We start from the raw sequence: 24107 nt of genomic DNA on the forward strand, positions 1-24107 counted from the left end.
AGATTCTAAACATCCAACGTGTTTACTCTCATAATTGTTTGGTAAATGCATGTGTGTTTACTTTGTAAACATTTGGTGTGTTTACTTTCTCGCGTTGAATGTTGTGATCTAAATACTCTCAGGTGTTTAGCCTTGGTGTTTATGTGTTTACTTTGGTGTTTAGGTGTCCTATACCTTTTCTGGCATTTCTCTTTAATGAAAAATGTACTAAATACCAATTCTTCTTGCTAAAAAATCAGAACAGATGTAAAAGTTCGTAAACAAATAACGTATATGACATGTACCGGTACTGAGTACTGACCCATGGCATATTTTGAAGACCGAATTAATAATTAATAGTTGCGTCTGACGTCAGGGCAAAGGCGCGACGTGATTGGTTGCTGATCTGCGCAGTACCGTATGTTTGGCCTGGTTGACAGGACGTCATACGCAAACCAGTCTTTTTAGGGCGCCAGTTAGGGCGCCAGCTACGGCTGGGGCACTTTATTGGCATGACTTTGCGAAAAGCTTCTAATTTCACTCTTGCTAGATTTACTTCGCAATTGTTTTGCTTAAAGTATGCCCAGCTTAGAAATAAAACCACAATTTGCTTGGATTTGTTTTTATTATTGTTTACAAATATGCACGGGATGAAATCTTGTGGGTATAATCTTTGTTTGAAGTACAAAATTAATGGACTTATAAAAACACCAAATAAACCTAGACCTTTAACCTTATAGAGAGATGGCGCTATTACGATCGCAGAGTAGACCTATGATCCAGGTGAAGGGCGCACGTGTTATTCAAAACAGTTACCTTTACCAAAATCATTAAAATCCCGTATAGGCTTGTCATCTTTGTTTGAAATACAAAATTATTGGGTTAATAAAAACACCCAATACACCGTGACTTTTGTGTCGCTTATTAAGCATGTTAAACAAGTTCAAATGCTCTTAAAACCTGATATCCGCGGCGACTTTCCGTTAAATCAATTATCATAATATGTCCTATGCTCCAACAACCCCCACAACATGATTTCCTAACAATAGTAACTTAAATGGTAAGATTTTTATTCCTTTTTATTTGAAACCAACCCTCTTTCGTCCCATGCAGTACGAGTTGACACCTCTCTCACTGCAATAAAAATGCTTTACTTTTCCTAATCTTTCTTTATGTTACATGATTGTTTTAAAGAAAAAAAACTGTATCCAAACGGTTACATTTCAGCCCCGGGGTAGAACTCCACTATGAAATGGATATAGGTGTAGGGCTGACCAGTAAGGGGCATCCGGTGATAGCAAAATTATAAAAGATATAAGGTAATTGCAAGCCTGAGAGCATGATTTTTGGCATTCTGTGAGAGCAAAATTAGTGTACAAAATATGGGGTCATTGGGTGAGAGAGGGACCGTTTGGATCTAAATTAGGGAGAAATTGGTTGAGAATATTTTAATGGGGTCTTTGGGTGAGAGCCAAAAGAAGCCTCGAAAATCAGTGATAGACGACTCGTTTCTATTCAGATGGAAATATTAGGGTCTGGGTAGGTCTTTGGGTGACAGATCTAAAGGCAAAATATGGGGTGTTTGGGAGACAGAGCATGGGCTGGTAATGGGGTCTTTTGGTGACAGCGATGGTGAAAAAGGGGGTCTCCCTACATACGCGTCACCTCCAAAGTGGGAGTACCCCCTCCCGAATTTCAGCACATCACGTCAAAGCTCCCATTGGGCGCCCTATTCCTTTTTTAAAGGAATTTTTATTTAATTAGGTCTTCAATTATAGTTGGTATATGTCATGTTTACTTTTCAACAGTGGATAACCTGAAAAGGGTTATGAGACCCTAAGGACATGAGACGAAAATAACTTTCGTCTCTGTTGAGGACGGTCTATGTCTACGTTTTGGATAAAAATGATGCAATATGTTTATTTTCAGCCAATCCATGTCAGGGGAATCTATGTCAGAATGCTGCTGCATGTATTGCCTTTCCTGGATCTACCACACTGTATCAATGTTCATGCTCTCCATGCTTTTACGGACAGTACTGCGAAAACAGTGAGTATCCACCAGATTGTGGGATTCAGAACTACCTGCCGATTGGCCAAAATAAGGTTTTTATTATCAATTGGACCAATCAGCAACATTGTTAGCATGGTTAGAATAATTTCACCACGCAAATAAATTGGGGTGAATTATTTACAAAGCTCCATTGTGATTGGTGATTAAAGTGAAGATATCATGTAATTGACCAATCAGAGGCAATGTTAGATCGGCAGGTAGTGCTTAGGGGGTTAACAAAATTAGCAATCTGATAAATACCGTGTAATGCAAGCAAGAAAACCAGACTTATTTCTCCACCTCTTTGTAATTTGCTCACCCTATGCGGATTTGATTCAAATCTTTCGTGATTGGGTTAGTGGTTACTACACTCGGTAAGTTCCGAAGTGGGTTGAAGAATCTTCTCTTCCCGAAACGTTTCGAGCATGTTTGCATGTTTGCATGTGTGCAAGTAAACGCTTCCTGGTATGTCCTAAACCGAAGAACATCCTCAAAATAATTTAATCACTTTTGTTAATTCGCTCTTCTTGCAGGAGTGGACCAGTGCCAAAACCACAAATGTCAGAATGGCGCTATCTGCCAAGCCGTACCCAATAGCTGCACGGACTACACCTGCGTATGTTCGGGGTGCTTTCAAGGTGCTATGTGTAATATTGGTAAGTAGTAGTTTATACTAGCCTACATCCTTTAAAATATAATGTTTGCCGAAGGTTCAAATAATGATAACACCCTTGTTCGGTCGCCTCATGACGAAAATGCTTTCTGTCAAGAAAGTGATATGCTTTAATATAGTATGTTTGACAAACTAACCATTTACTGGTTACTCAGGTAGATGCAACAATTTAATGGTTCACCGCTGCTCAATTAAAAACAATTACGATATCTGATTAAAGCCTTGTATAATTAGTTGTGCAGCAATTTGTTGACATCATCCGCATTGTTCCATGACAATTTCACTGCCGACTGGTTACTAATGCATAGGTGGATCGTGACAGAGAAAAAGACGAACTTATATTTTAAATTATCACGAACCCAATGTTCACTAATTGAAGATATAGTATGCAAGCATTTGGTGGGGCTCGTCTGACTTTCACGCAGTAATATATAATTCTTTTAAGAGTATTAAAATACTCTGCGTGCTATCCATGTGCTTCAACGGAAAACGATCAAGTTTTGAAATATTTTTTCAAAATATCAAGAGCTATCTTAAGAAGTAGAACCAATACCAGGCTTGTTTGTACTCATTTTAATGCAATTTTCATGTTGATTCCAAATATGGTCAGGAAAATTTACATTTCTGAAATTTTTGAATTTTTAAGAAATTTTTGAAACATGTCGTCTGCAGTCGACACCCGCGTGAAGAGAGTTAACACTTTGTTTAGATAAATAGACATCGATTTGCCAGATTCTGAGCATAACATTCCAGATAATGTAAGAGTACATTCATGTCTGGTGCTAGGTCCTCAGTGTAATCAAGTAGTCAGCATTGTTTAGTGAAAGACAATTCAGGTAATGTAAGAGTACATTAATGTCTGGTGCTAGGTCCTTAGTGTAATCAAGTAGTCAGCATTGTTTAGTGAAAGACAATTCAGGTAATGTAAGAGTACATTAATGTCTGGTGCTAGGTCCTTAGTGTAATCAAGTAGTCAGCATTGTTTAGTGAAAGACAATTCAGGTAATGTAAGAGTACATTAATGTCTGGTGCTAGGTCCTTAGTGTAATCAAGTAGTCAGCATTGTTTAGTGAAAGACAATTCAGGTAATGTAAGAGTACATTAATGTCTGGTGCTAGGTCCTCAGTGTAATCAAGTAGTCAGCATTGTTTAGTGAAAGACAATTCAGGTAATGTAAGAGTACATTAATGTCTGGTGCTAGGTCCTTAGTGTAATCAAGTAGTCAGCATTGTTTAGTGAAAGACAATTCAGGTAATGTAAGAGTACATTAATGTCTGGTGCTAGGTCCTTAGTGTAATCAAGTAGTCAGCATTGTTTAGTGAAAGGCAATTCAGGTAATGTAAGAGTACATTAATGTCTGGTGCTAGGTCCTTAGTGTAATCAAGTAGTCAGCATTGTTTAGTGAAAGGCAATTCAGGTAATGTAAGAGTACATTAATGTCTGGTGCTAGGTCCTCAGTGTAATCAAGTAGTCAGCATTGTTTAGTGAAAGGCAATTCAGGTAATGTAAGAGTACATTAATGTCTGGTGCTAGGTCCTTAGTGTAATCAAGTAGTCAGCATTGTTTAGTGAAAGACAATTCAGGTAATGTAAGAGTACATTAATGTCTGGTGCTAGGTCCTCAGTGTAATCAAGTAGTCAGCATTGTTTAGTGAAAGACAATTCAGGTAATGTAAGAGTACATTAATGTCTGGTGCTAGGTCCTTAGTGTAATCAAGTAGTCAGCATTGTTTAGTGAAAGACAATTCAGGTAATGTAAGAGTACATTAATGTCTGGTGCTAGGTCCTCAGTGTAATCAAGTAGTCAGCATTGTTTAGTGAAAGGCAATTCAGGTAATGTAAGAGTACATTAATGTCTGGTGCTAGGTCCTTAGTGTAATCAAGTAGTCAGCATTGTTTAGTGAAAGACAATTCAGGTAATGTAAGAGTACATTAATGTCTGGTGCTAGGTCCTTAGTGTAATCAAGTAGTCAGCATTGTTTAGTGAAAGACAATTCAGGTAATGTAAGAGTACATTAATGTCTGGTGCTAGGTCCTCAGTGTAATCAAGTAGTCAGCATTGTTTAGTGAAAGGCAATTCAGGTAATGTAAGAGTACATTAATGTCTGGTGCTAGGTCCTTAGTGTAATCAAGTAGTCAGCATTGTTTAGTGAAAGACAATTCAGGTAATGTAAGAGTACATTAATGTCTGGTGCTAGGTCCTTAGTGTAATCAAGTAGTCAGCATTGTTTAGTGAAAGGCAATTCAGGTAATGTAAGAGTACATTAATGTCTGGTGCTAGGTCCTTAGTGTAATCAAGTAGTCAGCATTGTTTAGTGAAAGACAATTCAGGTAATGTAAGAGTACATTAATGTCTGGTGCTAGGTCCTTAGTGTAATCAAGTAGTCAGCATTGTTTAGTGAAAGACAATTCAGGTAATGTAAGAGTACATTAATGTCTGGTGCTAGGTCCTCAGTGTAATCAAGTCAGTGGCGTAACTCCTATGGGCTCTGGGGGGCCGCGCCCCCGGGCACCCGGGCTAAGGGGCACCCTGGCCAGGCCTGGATACACATGCATTTCGACACGATAATACTTTGTTATAGGAACGAAGTGGACACCTTTACCTACCATGGAGAGAATTAATCTTCATTTGGGTGCCCCCTCAACACAAAATTTTCAGCGCTTCGCGCGCAGTGCACCTTAACTTGTCATTTGAAAGACCAAAATTCAACTTGATTATACCAAATTAGTGGTATTTAAGCCTGACAATTCGCGCGCCCGCGCGCAATTGTTTTAGGAAGAAGGGGTATTTTGTACTCTTGCTCCCGGGCGCCACAACCTCTAGCTACGTCACTGCAGCTCAGTGATAAATCTTGAAAAGTAAAGCCATTGGAGAAGATGAAAACATTCTTTGTTAACATGAAGTTCATTGAAAGATGAAATTAATTTGATCGGAAACACTATTTTTTTAAAAGTTATTCGGTAGGTATATATGGCTTTCAATCAAGGGCATAGCAAGCTTTCTTGGTCGGGGGGTAATATTTGAGGGCAAAAACGAAAGCAATTTTGCGCTTGCATAATTTTGACCCGGTATTTTCAGAGGGAATTATACATTTTCTTAGAGAGAGTATGTACATTTAAGTCTTTGATCGTCCCAAAAAGGCTTTATTGAGACAATGTGCGGGCGTAGCGAGCAAAATGTTTGTATTTTACGCTATTTGGGCCCATGATCTGGGTGGAAAGGGCTTATACTTTGATCAGCTCCTAATCGGCGGGCCTTATAACGTCGCGGATTAATATCAAAATATTTTACTTTGAGAATTATTTTGTCACACCTCTCCAGAAGCATCACAAATTACTAATGCAAGTCCTATACTTTGTCTACTTTCTTTAACACACAAAATATAGGCCGGACAGGTCAAATAATGGCTCTCTTAGTCTACTTTTGGCGTAGTGGTAAAAGCCTAACAAGTCCCGCCTATTACGAGCTGATCAAAGTATAATAGGGACATTGTGCCCGCGAGCAGCGCGCAAATCTTTTGTATTTTGCACTATTTTGGCCCATGATCGGGATGAATTTTGGTGAAAACGGGCTTCAAGTTGTCCCTTTTCTTTTCCTTTGCGTTCCCGATTTTCCCTTTCAATTTTTGTCGGAAGAGCACTTTTCTCTTTCATTTTTTTGTCCGGGTGGGGTGGGGTGGGGTGGGGGGGGGGGCTTTGCACCATGCACACCATTGGTTAGGGGCACCCGATCTACTTTCGCCCCCGGGCACCCTGAACCAAAGTTACGCCACTGAATCAAGTAGTCAGCATTGTTTAGTGAAAGACAATTCAGGTAATGTAAGAGTACATTAATGTCTGGTGCTAGGTCCTTAGTGTAATCAAGTAGTCAGCATTGTTTAGTGAAAGACAATTCAGGTAATGTAAGAGTACATTAATGTCTGGTGCTAGGTCCTTAGTGTAATCAAGTAGTCAGCATTGTTTAGTGAAAGACAATTCAGGTAATGTAAGAGTACATTAATGTCTGGTGCTAGGTCCTTAGTGTAATCAAGTAGTCAGCATTGTTTAGTGAAAGACAATTCAGGTAATGTAAGAGTACATTAATGTCTGGTGCTAGGTCCTTAGTGTAATCAAGTAGTCAGCATTGTTTAGTGAAAGACAATTCAGGTAATGTAAGAGTACATTAATGTCTGGTGCTAGGTCCTTAGTGTAATCAAGTAGTCAGCATTGTTTAGTGAAAGACAATTCAGGTAATGTAAGAGTACATTAATGTCTGGTGCTAGGTCCTCAGTGTAATCAAGTAGTCAGCATTGTTTAGTGAAAGACAATTCAGGTAATGTAAGAGTACATTAATGTCTGGTGCTAGGTCCTTAGTGTAATCAAGTAGTCAGCATTGTTTAGTGAAAGACAATTCAGGTAATGTAAGAGTACATTAATGTCTGGTGCTAGGTCCTTAGTGTAATCAAGTAGTCAGCATTGTTTAGTGAAAGACAATTCAGGTAATGTAAGAGTACATTAATGTCTGGTGCTAGGTCCTTAGTGTAATCAAGTAGTCAGCATTGTTTAGTGAAAGGCATTTTGGGTAATGTAAGAGTACATTAATGTCTGGTGCTAGGTCCTTAGTGTAATCAAGTAGTCAGCATTGTTTAGTGAAAGACAATTCAGGTAATGTAAGAGTACATTAATGTCTGGTGCTAGGTCCTTAGTGTAATCAAGTAGTCAGCATTGTTTAGTGAAAGACAATTCAGGTAATGTAAGAGTACATTAATGTCTGGTGCTAGGTCCTTAGTGTAATCAAGTAGTCAGCATTGTTTAGTGAAAGACAATTCAGGTAATGTAAGAGTACATTAATGTCTGGTGCTAGGCCCTTAGTGTAATCAAGTAGTCAGCATTGTTTAGTGAAAGACAATTCAGGTAATGTAAGAGTACATTAATGTCTGGTGCTAGGTCCTCAGTGTAATCAAGTAGTCAGCATTGTTTAGTGAAAGACAATTCAGGTAATGTAAGAGTACATTAATGTCTGGTGCTAGGTCCTTAGTGTAATCAAGTAGTCAGCATTGTTTAGTGAAAGACAATTCAGGTAATGTAAGAGTACATTAATGTCTGGTGCTAGGTCCTTAGTGTAATCAAGTAGTCAGCATTGTTTAGTGAAAGACAATTCAGGTAATGTAAGAGTACATTAATGTCTGGTGCTAGGTCCTTAGTGTAATCAAGTAGTCAGCATTGTTTAGTGAAAGACAATTCAGGTAATGTAAGAGTACATTAATGTCTGGTGCTAGGTCCTTAGTGTAATCAAGTAGTCAGCATTGTTTAGTGAAAGACAATTCAGGTAATGTAAGAGTACATTAATGTCTGGTGCTAGGTCCTTAGTGTAATCAAGTAGTCAGCATTGTTTAGTGAAAGACAATTCAGGTAATGTAAGAGTACATTAATGTCTGGTGCTAGGTCCTCAGTGTAATCAAGTAGTCAGCATTGTTTAGTGAAAGACAATTCAGGTAATGTAAGAGTACATTAATGTCTGGTGCTAGGTCCTTAGTGTAATCAAGTAGTCAGCATTGTTTAGTGAAAGACAATTCAGGTAATGTAAGAGTACATTAATGTCTGGTGCTAGGTCCTTAGTGTAATCAAGTAGTCAGCATTGTTTAGTGAAAGACAATTCAGGTAATGTAAGAGTACATTAATGTCTGGTGCTAGGTCCTTAGTGTAATCAAGTAGTCAGCATTGTTTAGTGAAAGGCAATTCAGGTAATGTAAGAGTACATTAATGTCTGGTGCTAGGTCCTTAGTGTAATCAAGTAGTCAGCATTGTTTAGTGAAAGACAATTCAGGTAATGTAAGAGTACATTAATGTCTGGTGCTAGGTCCTCAGTGTAATCAAGTAGTCAGCATTGTTTAGTGAAAGACAATTCAGGTAATGTAAGAGTACATTAATGTCTGGTGCTAGGTCCTTAGTGTAATCAAGTAGTCAGCATTGTTTAGTGAAAGGCAATTCAGGTAATGTAAGAGTACATTAATGTCTGGTGCTAGGTCCTTAGTGTAATCAAGTAGTCAGCATTGTTTAGTGAAAGACAATTCAGGTAATGTAAGAGTACATTAATGTCTGGTGCTAGGTCCTTAGTGTAATCAAGTAGTCAGCATTGTTTAGTGAAAGACAATTCAGGTAATGTAAGAGTACATTCATGTCTGGTGCTAGGTCCTTAGTGTAATCAAGTAGTCAGCATTGTTTAGTGAAAGGCAATTCAGGTAATGTAAGAGTACATTAATGTCTGGTGCTAGGTCCTTAGTGTAATCAAGTAGTCAGCATTGTTTAGTGAAAGACAATTCAGGTAATGTAAGAGTACATTAATGTCTGGTGCTAGGTCCTCAGTGTAATCAAGTAGTCAGCATTGTTTAGTGAAAGACAATTCAGGTAATGTAAGAGTACATTAATGTCTGGTGCTAGGTCCTTAGTGTAATCAAGTAGTCAGCATTGTTTAGTGAAAGACAATCCAGGTAATGTAAGAGTACATTAATGTCTGGTGCTAGGTCCTTAGTGTAATCAAGTAGTCAGCATTGTTTAGTGAAAGACAATTCAGGTAATGTAAGAGTACATTAATGTCTGGTGCTAGGTCCTTAGTGTAATCAAGTAGTCAGCATTGTTTAGTGAAAGACAATTCAGGTAATGTAAGAGTACATTAATGTCTGGTGCTAGGTCCTTAGTGTAATCAAGTAGTCAGCATTGTTTAGTGAAAGACAATTCAGGTAATGTAAGAGTACATTAATGTCTGGTGCTAGGTCCTTAGTGTAATCAAGTAGTCAGCATTGTTTAGTGAAAGACAATTCAGGTAATGTAAGAGTACATTAATGTCTGGTGCTAGGTCCTTAGTGTAATCAAGTAGTCAGCATTGTTTAGTGAAAGACAATTCAGGTAATGTAAGAGTACATTAATGTCTGGTGCTAGGTCCTTAGTGTAATCAAGTAGTCAGCATTGTTTAGTGAAAGACAATTCAGGTAATGTAAGAGTACATTAATGTCTGGTGCTAGGTCCTTAGTGTAATCAAGTAGTCAGCATTGTTTAGTGAAAGACAATTCAGGTAATGTAAGAGTACATTAATGTCTGGTGCTAGGTCCTTAGTGTAATCAAGTAGTCAGCATTGTTTAGTGAAAGACAATTCAGGTAATGTAAGAGTACATTAATGTCTGGTGCTAGGTCCTTAGTGTAATCAAGTAGTCAGCATTGTTTAGTGAAAGACAATTCAGGTAATGTAAGAGTACATTAATGTCTGGTGCTAGGTCCTCAGTGTAATCAAGTAGTCAGCATTGTTTAGTGAAAGACAATTCAGGTAATGTAAGAGTACATTAATGTCTGGTGCTAGGTCCTTAGTGTAATCAAGTAGTCAGCATTGTTTAGTGAAAGACAATTCAGGTAATGTAAGAGTACATTAATGTCTGGTGCTAGGTCCTTAGTGTAATCAAGTAGTCAGCATTGTTTAGTGAAAGACAATTCAGGTAATGTAAGAGTACATTAATGTCTGGTGCTAGGTCCTTAGTGTAATCAAGTAGTCAGCATTGTTTAGTGAAAGGCATTTTGGGTAATGTAAGAGTACATTAATGTCTGGTGCTAGGTCCTTAGTGTAATCAAGTAGTCAGCATTGTTTAGTGAAAGACAATTCAGGTAATGTAAGAGTACATTAATGTCTGGTGCTAGGTCCTTAGTTTAATCAAGTAGTCAGCATTGTTTAGTGAAAGACAATTCAGGTAATGTAAGAGTACATTAATGTCTGGTGCTAGGTCCTTAGTGTAATCAAGTAGTCAGCATTGTTTAGTGAAAGACAATTCAGGTAATGTAAGAGTACATTAATGTCTGGTGCTAGGCCCTTAGTGTAATCAAGTAGTCAGCATTGTTTAGTGAAAGACAATTCAGGTAATGTAAGAGTACATTAATGTCTGGTGCTAGGTCCTCAGTGTAATCAAGTAGTCAGCATTGTTTAGTGAAAGACAATTCAGGTAATGTAAGAGTACATTAATGTCTGGTGCTAGGTCCTTAGTGTAATCAAGTAGTCAGCATTGTTTAGTGAAAGACAATTCAGGTAATGTAAGAGTACATTAATGTCTGGTGCTAGGTCCTTAGTGTAATCAAGTAGTCAGCATTGTTTAGTGAAAGACAATTCAGGTAATGTAAGAGTACATTAATGTCTGGTGCTAGGTCCTTAGTGTAATCAAGTAGTCAGCATTGTTTAGTGAAAGACAATTCAGGTAATGTAAGAGTATTAATGTCTGGTGCTAGGTCCTTAGTGTAATCAAGTAGTCAGCATTGTTTAGTGAAAGACAATTCAGGTAATGTAAGAGTACATTAATGTCTGGTGCTAGGTCCTTAGTGTAATCAAGTAGTCAGCATTGTTTAGTGAAAGACAATTCAGGTAATGTAAGAGTACATTAATGTCTGGTGCTAGGTCCTCAGTGTAATCAAGTAGTCAGCATTGTTTAGTGAAAGACAATTCAGGTAATGTAAGAGTACATTAATGTCTGGTGCTAGGTCCTTAGTGTAATCAAGTAGTCAGCATTGTTTAGTGAAAGACAATTCAGGTAATGTAAGAGTACATTAATGTCTGGTGCTAGGTCCTTAGTGTAATCAAGTAGTCAGCATTGTTTAGTGAAAGACAATTCAGGTAATGTAAGAGTACATTAATGTCTGGTGCTAGGTCCTTAGTGTAATCAAGTAGTCAGCATTGTTTAGTGAAAGGCAATTCAGGTAATGTAAGAGTACATTAATGTCTGGTGCTAGGTCCTTAGTGTAATCAAGTAGTCAGCATTGTTTAGTGAAAGACAATTCAGGTAATGTAAGAGTACATTAATGTCTGGTGCTAGGTCCTCAGTGTAATCAAGTAGTCAGCATTGTTTAGTGAAAGACAATTCAGGTAATGTAAGAGTACATTAATGTCTGGTGCTAGGTCCTTAGTGTAATCAAGTAGTCAGCATTGTTTAGTGAAAGACAATTCAGGTAATGTAAGAGTACATTAATGTCTGGTGCTAGGTCCTTAGTGTAATCAAGTAGTCAGCATTGTTTAGTGAAAGACAATTCAGGTAATGTAAGAGTACATTCATGTCTGGTGCTAGGTCCTTAGTGTAATCAAGTAGTCAGCATTGTTTAGTGAAAGGCAATTCAGGTAATGTAAGAGTACATTAATGTCTGGTGCTAGGTCCTTAGTGTAATCAAGTAGTCAGCATTGTTTAGTGAAAGACAATTCAGGTAATGTAAGAGTACATTAATGTCTGGTGCTAGGTCCTCAGTGTAATCAAGTAGTCAGCATTGTTTAGTGAAAGACAATTCAGGTAATGTAAGAGTACATTAATGTCTGGTGCTAGGTCCTTAGTGTAATCAAGTAGTCAGCATTGTTTAGTGAAAGACAATCCAGGTAATGTAAGAGTACATTAATGTCTGGTGCTAGGTCCTTAGTGTAATCAAGTAGTCAGCATTGTTTAGTGAAAGACAATTCAGGTAATGTAAGAGTACATTAATGTCTGGTGCTAGGTCCTTAGTGTAATCAAGTAGTCAGCATTGTTTAGTGAAAGACAATTCAGGTAATGTAAGAGTACATTAATGTCTGGTGCTAGGTCCTTAGTGTAATCAAGTAGTCAGCATTGTTTAGTGAAAGACAATTCAGGTAATGTAAGAGTACATTAATGTCTGGTGCTAGGTCCTTAGTGTAATCAAGTAGTCAGCATTGTTTAGTGAAAGACAATTCAGGTAATAACATTAAATTCTTTCAAATTGGACTTTATTTTGTCCACTATATATTTCAAACTTCAAATAATTTTACTTTGTGTAGCAAATATGATTTTGAATTTCCTATTCATTATCCAAATAAATACAATGTTTTAGGACAGACTTGTTGCAGTCTAAAAAGTTTTTTTATTGAATTATCAGTATTGTAACATGGTAGACTTGGAACAAATCTTAATTTATTTTTATTCTAAGAAACAAACATAGATTCTAAAAGTAAGCATTAAAATGAGCAGAAATTTGCATAAATTTGGATTGGTAATGATTAGTAATATTAAATCCTACAAGTGTATCACAGATGGCAGATATCAAAAATTGTTTAAATGATTTTAATTAGCATTTTATAGAGAAAAACTGGCATCATTTTCAGTGATGTGCGCCCCTATTGTAATTTCCTCATACGATATCTGGCGATTTGCACGATGGTCGAATTCAGCACCTTTGAAGAGCTAGCGTTTGAACTTGAAAATCAGTGTACTGTGAAAGCCGAATAGATTTCATGATGGAATTTGAATGTCTGTGATACTAGTGATGTGAGTAATTATGATTGTGTGTTTGTGGGGGGTATAGACCTGTACGTTAAGCTTATAGATTTCATGCACGTGAAAATGCAATGCTGTTGATAATGCACTTGTCACTAGAAAGCCTGACCCTGTGATACTAGTGATGTGAGTAATTATGATTGTGTGTGTGTGCTGGGGGGGGTACATAGGCCTGTATATTCAGTATTTAAGCTTATAGATTTCATGCACGTGAAAATGCAATGCTGTTGATAATGCACTTGTCACTAGAAACCCTGACCCTGTGATACTAGTGATGTGAGTAATTATGATTGTGTGTGTGTGCTGAGGGGGGGGGTACATAGGCCTGTATATTCAGTATTTAAGCTTATAGATTTCATGCACGTGAAAATGCAAGGCTGTTGATAATGCACTTGTCAATTGAAAGCCTGACCCTGTGATACTAGTGATGTGAGTAATTATGATTGTGTGTGTGTGCTGAGGGGGGGGGTACATAGGCCTGTATATTCAGTATTTAAGCTTATAGATTTCATGCACGTGAAAATGCAAGGCTGTTGATAATGCACTTGTCAATTGAAAGCCTGACCCTGTGATACTAGTGATGTGAGGTAATTATGATTGTGGGGGGGTGCATAGGCCCGTATGTTCAGTAGTTAAGCTTATAGATTTCATGCACGTGAAAATGAAGACTGTTGATAATGCACTTGTCAATTGAAACCCTGAGTCCCTGACCCACTCCAACCCCTGGCTGCAGTGCAGAGTACCCGGAAAAAATAGCCGGGCAGTTTATTATAACAGACGGGCATTGACACAAAATTTGTCCCTGTAGGGCCGGCCATGTGTTGTTTCCTGTCGGTCCGGGACTTGGCCGGGAGTTTTAACATTTTTGAAATTTAGCCCTGGTATAAGTCCCAGCCACCCATCCCCGTGGTACCCTGGCCATAAGGGGGGGGGCGGGAAATTCACAGCTGCATATAGCCATATCTTTGATAACATGGACAAGTATAGTGATGATGTACATTATACAAATGATGAGATATCCTCTAAATAGGCACAATTTCACGGCTTTACCAGACGCGTAATGTTGCGAGTAAATTAAACGCCATTTTGTGTGTAGGAAGTTGCAATTAAAAAACTGCGATAATTTCAAATGACTGCAATTTGCAATGAAAAGCAAACCACCAAAAATTTCTCATTTGTAGATGTACACACATTGGTATGCATATAGCCTCTGGCATTGGCCAATTTGTCCTTGTACTATAAAAAGACCATGCACATTCTTCATATGAATCACAGGCCTATATTCACATAGCCATACATGTATGTACACACACCCACACAAACAACTGTATTTTATCCAAGGTAATTGCAGACCCTCCTACATACGGTACCCTATAACCCTAAACCCTAAACATGGGCGATAACACTAACCGTAATTCTAATCCTAACCCTAATCCTAACCCTAATCCTAATCCTAACCCTAACCTAACCCTAATCCCAACCTTAACCCTAACATACCCTTAACAGGCAAACCCTAATCCTATATCAATTCCTAACCTTAGTCCAAATCCTAATCATATAGCCTTGGAAGGGGGGGTGCTCCTTTTGGAATGGATAATAAATTGGACATTCAAAATCATACTTGTTACACAAAGTGAATTTAATTTCAAGTTTAAAATATATCTGGACTTAGTAAAGTCCAAAATGAAAATCATCTCTGTTTAATGTAAGAGTACATTAATGTCTGGTGCTAGGTCCTCAGTGTAATCAAGTAGTCAGCATTGTTTAGTGAATGGCATTTTGGGTAATGTTAGAATACATTATTGTCTGGTGCAAGGTACTCAGTGTAATCCAAGAGTCAGCATTGTTTAGTGAAAGGCATTTTGGGTAATGTAAGAGTACATTAATGTCTGGTGCTAGGTGTATCAAGTATTCAGCATTGTTTAGTGAAATGCATTCCGGGTAATGTAAGAGTACATTAATGTCTGGTGCTAGGTACTCGGTGTATTATAAGAATCAGCATTGTTTAGTGAGAGGCATTCCGGGTAATATAAGAGTACATTAATGTCTGTGTAGGTACTCGGTGTAATCAAGTAGTCAGCATTGTCAACTGAAATCCATCCCGGGTAATAGAAGAGTATATTATTTACTGGTGCTAGGTAGATACTCAGTGTAATGTAAGACCAATTAATTATTAGCTCGTGCAAGGCATTCCGGAAGTATTATTTTCATATTATGGCCCCCTAAATAATATTATTGCAATATCGTTATTTTCAGCATACAATCCTTGTACCAGTGGTCCAAATCCATGCTTAAATGGTGCCTTGTGTAACAACCTTCCCGAGTATTGTACGGCCTTTGAATGCCAATGTCAAGGATGCTTCACGGGATACAGATGTGAAAATCGTGAGTTTGCAATGTTTGTTCGTTCCTTCGTTCGTTTCCGTATTTATTTATTTGTGTGTGTGACAGTGGAGCGAGTGAGTTTGAAGTTATTGAGATTCTGGCACAACACACACATCTTACAATCTCGAGTGCCAGTGAAGACTCGCAAATGTTGCGGATTGCCTGACTCTATTATAAAGTTCAGTTGATCGTAAACAGGCAATACCTTGTGACGTAATTTAGATTCTAAATGATCCTAGAGGTATGGTAATGGTTCAATGGTTAACGATTTATATAAAGTAAACAATCAAAATGTGAGAATTTGAAATAGCAAAATGTTTTGGTTTCAATACAACAGGGTGTCCCTGAAAGAACCGTATCGTAAGAAACTTAATTGTTTGTTGGGTATTCTAACGCCACAAATAAATATAACTAAACAACTGGTGTGGTTGAAGTAGAAATCAACTATCACATACCTTTTGAATTTTGACAATTGACCACATCGTTCTTGAAACATAAGAAATTGACAAAACTCCCTAATTTTCAATCCTTTCCACGGATTCTAAGGGAACAAACCAAAAGATCGATGACGTCCTATAAACGTAACTAGTTTCGTTTCTCAGCCGACCCCCTCCTTCCCTGCCAGAAACGTAATAATGAAATGTTGAAAATTTTGACATAATAACAATAATGACACATTCTTCAGACCGATGTTTTTGTACAAACGTAATCGAGTATTTTTACCCCCCCCCCTAAACGAAACTAATTTCGTTTATAGGACGTCATCGATCTTTTGGTTTGTTCCCTAATATCAATCAATGATCTGTAACGGACTGAAAATTAGGTACTTACGTAAAATTCTTTGATTTCAAAAACTGAGCGGTCAATTGAATATATGAATACAAAAGCCACCCAAGTCCATACGTTGGCCAAATTGAGTTAAGCACGGGAAAGTGTTGCTATACATAGGCCTGTTATATGTATGAAAGAACAACTCAAATTCATCCTTTGTGTCTATTGAGCATGTGATAAAAGTCCACTTGTAACACATTCATTGCTGGAGAGTGACTTTTGAAAAAAAAAAAAGGGTTTAATAAAGGAACGTGTGTGGTTTATATTACATGGCAGAATGTTTATCAACATTATACATACCTGTGTGCTTTATTTTGTATTATCTTACTAGTGGAAATCTCATTCCAACGTTGTTGTCTTTGTATATGATTCAAAAAACCACCCAAGTCCAAAATTTAAAATGAACCCTACAAAGTCCCTGAAATGCTAATCGTCATACTTTATACAGTTTAATACACTCATTTGCACGTAAAACTTACCATATTGACCAGGTAAATCTAACTTAAGGAATTAAAATGATACACAGGTTTTTCTCTCAAAATCACTTCCCATGGACTTGGGTGGCTTTTGTATTCGTGTATTCAATTGTCAACATTTAACAAGTATGTGATAGCTGATATGTTACTCAACCACATCGGTGTTATGTTTGGTTTATGCGTTAAAGTGTCCAAACAATTCAGTTCCCGACGATACAGTTCTTTCAGGGACACCCTATACAAAAGGTGTACTAAAAACACAAAACACATGATTGCATTGTAAAAGCCAATAACGTTATTATTGTTTCAGCTATACCAAGTCCTTGTCTTCGATCGCCTTGTCAGAATGGTGGCCAATGTATACCGACGGCTAGCACCTGCTATACTTACAACTGTAATTGCCAGATAGGATTTACAGGATTTGACTGTGGGCAGCGTAAGTAGTTGCAAACCACATATAAAATGCGTTTTGCGAAAATAAAGTTGTCTTTTGAGCCTGTGATCTATTTACTCAGTCATCCAGTTTCACACAATGATGTGGGCAAAAGTGGCCAAGCTTTATTATCTCAGTGTCCACCGACATTCACGGGTCCTACGTGCCAAATACCAGATACAGGCGGTAAGGAACGTTTCATTCGTTATCTAGTGGCGAGGAATGTTGTGTTTTAAACTCTTGTGTGATATCTTGGGGAGCGACGAGCGATAATGTTTCGACCAATTAGCTTTTAAAGCAGCTCTATTTCATTGGTCAAAAGTCAATCGCACTTCATTTAGCAATTAGAGTGTAAATACAGCCAAAACAATCAATTAACATGGATATTTTATCCATTGTAATCTTTCTTTCTTTTCAGCAACGACGGTTGTCAGCAATCCTTGCAACAATTTCCCATGTAATAATGGAGGCACGTGTATCAACTCAGCGAATGGTAACTTCATTTGTGCCTGTCCGACTGGGTATGGAGGTACATTCTGTGACACACCTATCTGTAAGTTGACATCGACTTAAGAATAATACATTTACTGAAATAATCAGTTTGAGATACGGTATATTTGAGATAATTATCTTTCTAAAGATAAGAAGATGAGATGGCAAGATCATGAATATAGAAGCAAAAAGAAGTACACATGATAGCCTGTCTATAGATGTTCTTGCAATAAGTTTATTTTGGTATCCTCCAGTGACGTTGCCTGACTTTTTAATTAATAGGCGGGGGTGGGAAAACTCATCCGGGAGATAAATATGGACTCTCTATATGGACACTTCTATAAACTAACATTATGCGGGAAGTGCTTTCAGGTCTCAAGCTTCCCTGTTACCCTCATAGTTACGTCCAACGGACTGAATTTGTCATTCATGTATTGTGTCCGATTTGAGTGCTGACATATTGGACAATGATACCAGTCAATATTCATGAACTCGTGCGATCTACACCTATATATAGTTATACAATTAAGGAACTTTGATATCAGGGGGTTGTATTCATACAGTGGACGTATTGAGCTGTATCGTTAGTTTACAGCGTAAACAGCCGCACAAACCACTTTGGGTGCCGTCTTGGAATTAGGTTTGTGTGCGTGCGACCAAAGTGAGGAAACTCAAATACATCTTGGGCTGTGTAATAACTTTCTCAAGTGGTGCTCTTACACATGACTTTATTGTGGTCACTTATAGATACTCGTCTGCTGCGTAAAGCCTTAATATGCTGTTGAGTCAGTTACCAATTTATTGGCGACATTCTTTTGTTAGAAACAATGGTTCCACTTTTATGAATAGCCTGTCGGCAAATCAAATCTGCTTCAAAGGAACAATGCGTTGCGTAATATATACACCTATCCATGTTTATATAACCTCAATGTTTACACCACTAATATCCACAAATCTCTTTTCAATTTCAGCCACAAATCCTGGTATCAATTCGTGTCTATCGGCACCATGTTTGAATGGAGGTCTATGCTACACTCAGTATGATGGCTCAAGTTCAATGTCCTTTGTGAATCAATACGTCTGCGTCTGCTCGACTGGATTCACAGGTGTGAATTGTATGACCACTACAGGTAAGAATACCCAACCACTATAATAGGTAGCAAAAATCTGATCATGAACAGCTACCTTCGACTATATTTATAAATACGTATTTATAAATACGCACGTCAGTCGTCACCCATGGACACGACATACCAAGACCAGCAAAGTAACGTGACCAAATCCTCATGTCATTGAAAAGGATAGGAATCTTTAGATAATTTAAGTATTAATTGAATAGCTAAATTATTACACGTGGGGATTTCGAATTTGTAATAATTATGTTATCAAAAACAACATTTTGAAAGTATTTGCCGATGGAAAAAATATTTATCGACAGAAACGTTTACAATAATTACAAAGTTGAACAAAATAGACAATTTTGCTGCACAGACTCGCGATGTTTACCGCCTTTGCATTCAAATGTACATGTAGAATAAGACCACCCGCTATGTAGAAGGTCACTTCGAGATTTACTGTCTACAAGCTGTAATGGCAGCGCGGAGGTGGTTACGTGCGTATTTATAAATACGTATTTATAAAACTATAATCAAAACATACTGATGAAGGTGACGATTTGTCATTGTCCGTAAGCTTGAAGAAATATATCCTAAACCAATTATAGAGTCACCCCTTTAATATTAGCGTAACACAATACATAATATCTCTTTTCCAGGTGCAAATCCGATCCTAGATATCTGCACGATTGAAGCCAGAGTGTGTCAGAATGGAGGGCTGTGTCAGAATGCGTACTTAAGTTTTTCTCAAGCATACAGCGCATTCTGTATTTGTCAAGTTGGGTTTGTAGGAGAATTCTGTGAACGTTCAGGTGAATCATTTATAACTCATATTTCAATAAAACATTTAATTAAAGCAATAATGTGTGATTTGTTCCCAGCGACGCCCTCAATTTTTCTTGAATTTGTACTTTTTGAACGATTGTGTACTAAAATACCTTGTAAAAGACTAAAGACTAAGTTCTTTAATTACAGAAAAACTTGAGCGTTATCCCCGGGTTTTACTCACCATGTTCACTGAACTAGACCTAAAAATTATTTGTGATGTCTAAAATATCTCGTGGTACGTGAATCGTTGACGTACAAATTGTGCGTATAGCCTATCATTTTTCGTCTTTATACGTCTTATATAATACGTCCCAGAGTGAAGCTACGTGAGCTCCGAGCGGCGAGCTGATACACACTGACAATAATTATAGGTGCTGGAATGAAATAGCGATTTTCTTTGTTTTACCTCATTAGTGTGACATTTTGAGGAAAACAAATACAAACCTATTTTTAAAAAAAGCGCAGTGATTTATAGTGCGATATGCACAGGCACAACGCCTAGACGTTGATCCACAAGCCTCAGCACACTTTACAGGTTGTCGCTGACCACTAAGGCCCCACATCATTCCATAAACCATTTAACAACTATTCAGGGACTTTGCTGCTTCAAGAGCGCACACCTTAGACATTCCACAAATAGCCACCGCAACCAGGATCAGCTCCCCGAGTTTCGTACGGGTTATAACGAGACTATTAGCAGTAAGTTCCTTGTCCAAGGGAAGCTAACTCAATTTTTCCACGAGAGCGTAATAGGCACCGCCAGGGCTCGAACCCGCAACCTCTCGCACCATAGTCGAACGCCTTATCGATTGAGCTAACTTGACTGCTATATAGAAAAGGCACAAAATGTATGTATTTAATTAATTAAAGCTACATGTGAACTACTTCGTGATATTTTAATGGTATACAGTTCTAAGGTGACAGAGGTACAGGTCTCTAGATCTATTTCATAACCATTTATACCTATCACCTGTTTTAATGTATTATCATGCGAATTTCCCCGTGGTACCTTACGGAGGCCATAATTTTATTTACATGAGGATGAATCTGACGCGATGTGAGTGACGTCGTGAGTGACGTCTGGATTGTCTTCAAATCTTATAACGTATTGTCATTTCTTTCAGTTTTGAACCCGTGTGGCAGTAGCCCATGTCAGAACAATGGTCAATGTACATCATTCAATTCATATTTTGTTTGTCAGTGTCCACCGACATTCACGGGTCCTACGTGCGAAATACCAGATACAGGCGGTAAGGAACATTTCATTTGTTATCTAGTGGCGAGCGGTTGTTGTGTTTTAAACTCTTGTGTGATAATCTTGGGGGGTGCGGTTCTGACCCCAGACTAGTGGCTTTATAATGTGTATTTGTACTCAGGTTTCCTGCTGCGTCTAAAACTGGGCTTTCTTTTTTAAATATTCCGACTTTATATTAACAACACTCAACAACACTCAACTGTTTTTCATAACATGCAAAGGACGTCTAGGCCGGCCACTGACTTTATTTTGTAAATGACTAGACTCATCGTCATCCCACAGAATCTGGAACTATGGTCGATTATCGGTTTTATGCCAAGGCTATTTTGTTAAATGGTAATGTTTTCAATAAAATGCAGTAAAAAGTGTAAACATTTGAAAGCCCGAAAAAGTGATCATAGCTTTATAAGCCTGATATTTTAATAACATTCACTGCGTATCAGTACAAAAGAGTTGGCATCCGGTGTCTACCCAGTATTTTCTTCATCATGACAAATCACAACTTGAGACTTTATTTTCGCGGTTGGTATTTGCTTGTGGACGGGACCAAAGTTCGTCAGAGCTTTTGTGTACTCTTCATTGGCTTCCGGTTAAGGACAGAATTAAGTACAAGATACTGTTATATATCTATAAATGTCTTCATGATCTAGCTCCTAGCTATCTTACCAATGATCTTGTTTTGTACAATGTTTCAGATGGCAATGATGACTCTAGGCGTCGACTCCGTTCTTCCTCTGATGTTACCAGGCTTGTTGTTCCACGCTCGAGGCGTACGGCTTGTGACAAAGCATTTCACGTGGTTGGCCCATATCTTTGGAACCAGCTCCCTGTTGGCATCAGAGAGACGGCGTCCGTCCAAATCCTCAAACGCCATCTGAAAACCCATTTATTCCCTAAAGTTTAGGGATTTGTTTATTATGTGTATTATTATCTCTGTAGAGCGCCAAATAAGTATTCGTTAATAATAATAATAATAATAATTTTTAACAGACAACACACCACCTGTAATTAGATGTCCTGATGACATCACAGCTCTACTTCCTATGGGACAAACCAATATAACATTGAACTTTCCACTAGCCACAGCCATAGACAATAGTGGTGCAACGCCAAGAATAAGCTACAGCCAACCATCAGGGTCACTCTTTAATTTGGGGACAACTACGGTCACGGCCACGGCTTCCGATCCAAGTGGAAATACTGCAACGTGTACTTTTAACGTTACTCTTACTGGTATGTCGGTGTATCTGCTACTGTATTTCTAGGGGGAGCGAGTTGCCTTGCACCACTGAGGTCCCGGGTTCAAGCTCCGGCGCGGCCCAAGAACTCATGTGCACTTGGTTTATCCCGATTGCATGCTCGCTCTCGCAAAAATCGGTGATTAGTTGTTTGGTTATCAAAAACTACCTTCACCCAATGGAATTTGGGGAGCTGCACAGATAATTGGTGGATGTTACAATCTAAATGCGGATAGGTGTGCGCCGTTCGGCAGCAACCTAGTTGATGCGATCTGATTGTGATGATTCACCATTGCAGCGAAATTACAGCGCTTTGAGTCCTCTAAGATCTGGAGAAAGGCGCTTTATAAATCCAAAATTTGTTATAGTGCTGTCATAGGCGTGTCCATTTAGGTCTTGATGACTCTTTTTATCACACCCTGGTGATGTAATACATTATATCAAGCATAATAATTAACATTTTGCATAGTGTTACCGTTTTTCATATGAATAAAAATTGAAAGCAGAGTGCAACAGCCTGTTCAGGGTACGATAGAAAAAGCCATTAGTACCTACCGGGAAAGCGGTATCGCTATAGCACTAAATTAGACGTTGTGAATAATTTTTGTACTGACATTTAAACCGTTGCCACATCTGCTGCACTCAGGAAACAGTTGGCTTATATAATAATGAATGTCATGACGATAACAATATTATTATGTTACTGTGTTACCTTTTTTAATGCCCTTTGCAGACACGGAACCACCGATGATAACTTGTCCTGCACACATCGAGGTCACCTCTGTGGCAGGCCAACCAACTCCTGTTACATACGATACGGTGGCTACTGATAACAGTGGTTTTGTAACTGTCACCGTAAACCCTCCGTCAGGAAGCGCTTTTAGAGTGGGCGATACTTTAGTTACTGCAACCGCCTTTGATCAAAGTGGCAATACCGCTGTATGCACGTTCAACGTCACCGTAACAAGTAAGAGCTGGTATATGATATAGTCCGACGTCTTGCCTACGTTTTGCTCTTACGACAAACGTAGCTTAGTAATATTGTGGCGTAGCCAGGATTTTGGGAAATATTTGTGGCCGACGGAAGTTGTGAATTGTTGAAACCATTACAACAAGTTGCCATAGACCGAGTGACAAACTCTAATGAGCTGTGGCATCATCACTTTTGACCCAATTTACATCTTGCCGACCACAGCCAATACAATTGGAGCACCATTGCCTGTTTACCAAATATGTGTAATAGTGGTGTCCGACCAATATTTATGAATATGGCATGATACATCAAGGGAAAATACCCGGATGGTGTCCAAATTTGGCTCCAATATACCTCGATACTATCGAATGAGTTTGATATTTTTATGAATGAACTGTAGTATGAATGGTAGCACCCCGCCATCCACAGCTTTCTCTACATGTCAGCGCTGCTTACGTGATACATGATTGTATTGTCAATGACATTTATCGGGCCTTGGTTCACTACAAAGCAGTGAAATTACATCGGTACCAGAGTTGGTTTTTTTTAAGTTTTTCAATTTCTTTGGCATGAAATATGAAGATAACACATTCAAATCAATATTAATTGTGATATTTTAGCCTAAATACATTTGTTTAGCAAGATACGGCTTTCGAAAGGGTGGATACGCGCAGTTGGCCTATACCCTTGAGTGTGTGATTATTACGTAGTAAATTTACCACACACGGGTGAATGGAAGATGTCCTCCAACTTTTTGTAATACAAATGTTTTTTTTCGGTGATTTGTGATTTGAAAATTTTGATTTTTACAAGTTTTACCTTTTTTCTTTCACTCTGCATAAGCAGGCTAAAAATAGTGTAATGTTCACCCAACTTTTTTTCACCGACGCCTTCCGTCTCAACGTCGCGATGGCCTTATATGAATCGACGGTCATGATGCGCGGGGCGGTGAGGCACCGGCCCAACTTGCTACGCCACTGGTATCTTACTATAAATAGGGGAATGTTGTATGTATGTATGTATGTATCTATGTGGTTTATGTAAAAGGCTCCGTCAGTTTCGATCCAAATGTCGCCAAATTCATACGGGAGATCG

The 24107-nt window shown here is 38.3% G+C and overlaps 1 protein-coding gene across 1 annotated transcript in view; it reads left to right on the forward strand.

Annotated features, from left to right (window-relative positions):
• Positions 1–1552: 1552 nt before the first annotated feature.
• Positions 1553–24107, forward strand: part of LOC140172694 (hyalin-like) — a 34942-nt gene continuing 12387 nt past the window's right edge. The window contains exons 1-11 of the mRNA XM_072195825.1: positions 1553–1583; positions 1909–2028; positions 2565–2687; positions 15243–15371; positions 16989–17114; positions 17530–17664; positions 18575–18733; positions 19378–19530; positions 20671–20796; positions 21792–22034; positions 22773–23006. Of these exons, the coding sequence (XP_072051926.1) occupies positions 1553–1583; positions 1909–2028; positions 2565–2687; positions 15243–15371; positions 16989–17114; positions 17530–17664; positions 18575–18733; positions 19378–19530; positions 20671–20796; positions 21792–22034; positions 22773–23006 (1579 nt within the window). The remainder of the gene's footprint in view (positions 1584–1908; positions 2029–2564; positions 2688–15242; positions 15372–16988; positions 17115–17529; positions 17665–18574; positions 18734–19377; positions 19531–20670; positions 20797–21791; positions 22035–22772; positions 23007–24107) is intronic.

The sequence above is a fragment of the Amphiura filiformis genome, chromosome 16 (genome assembly GCF_039555335.1).
Source record: "Amphiura filiformis chromosome 16, Afil_fr2py, whole genome shotgun sequence".
NCBI lineage: Eukaryota > Metazoa > Echinodermata > Ophiuroidea > Amphilepidida > Amphiuridae > Amphiura > Amphiura filiformis.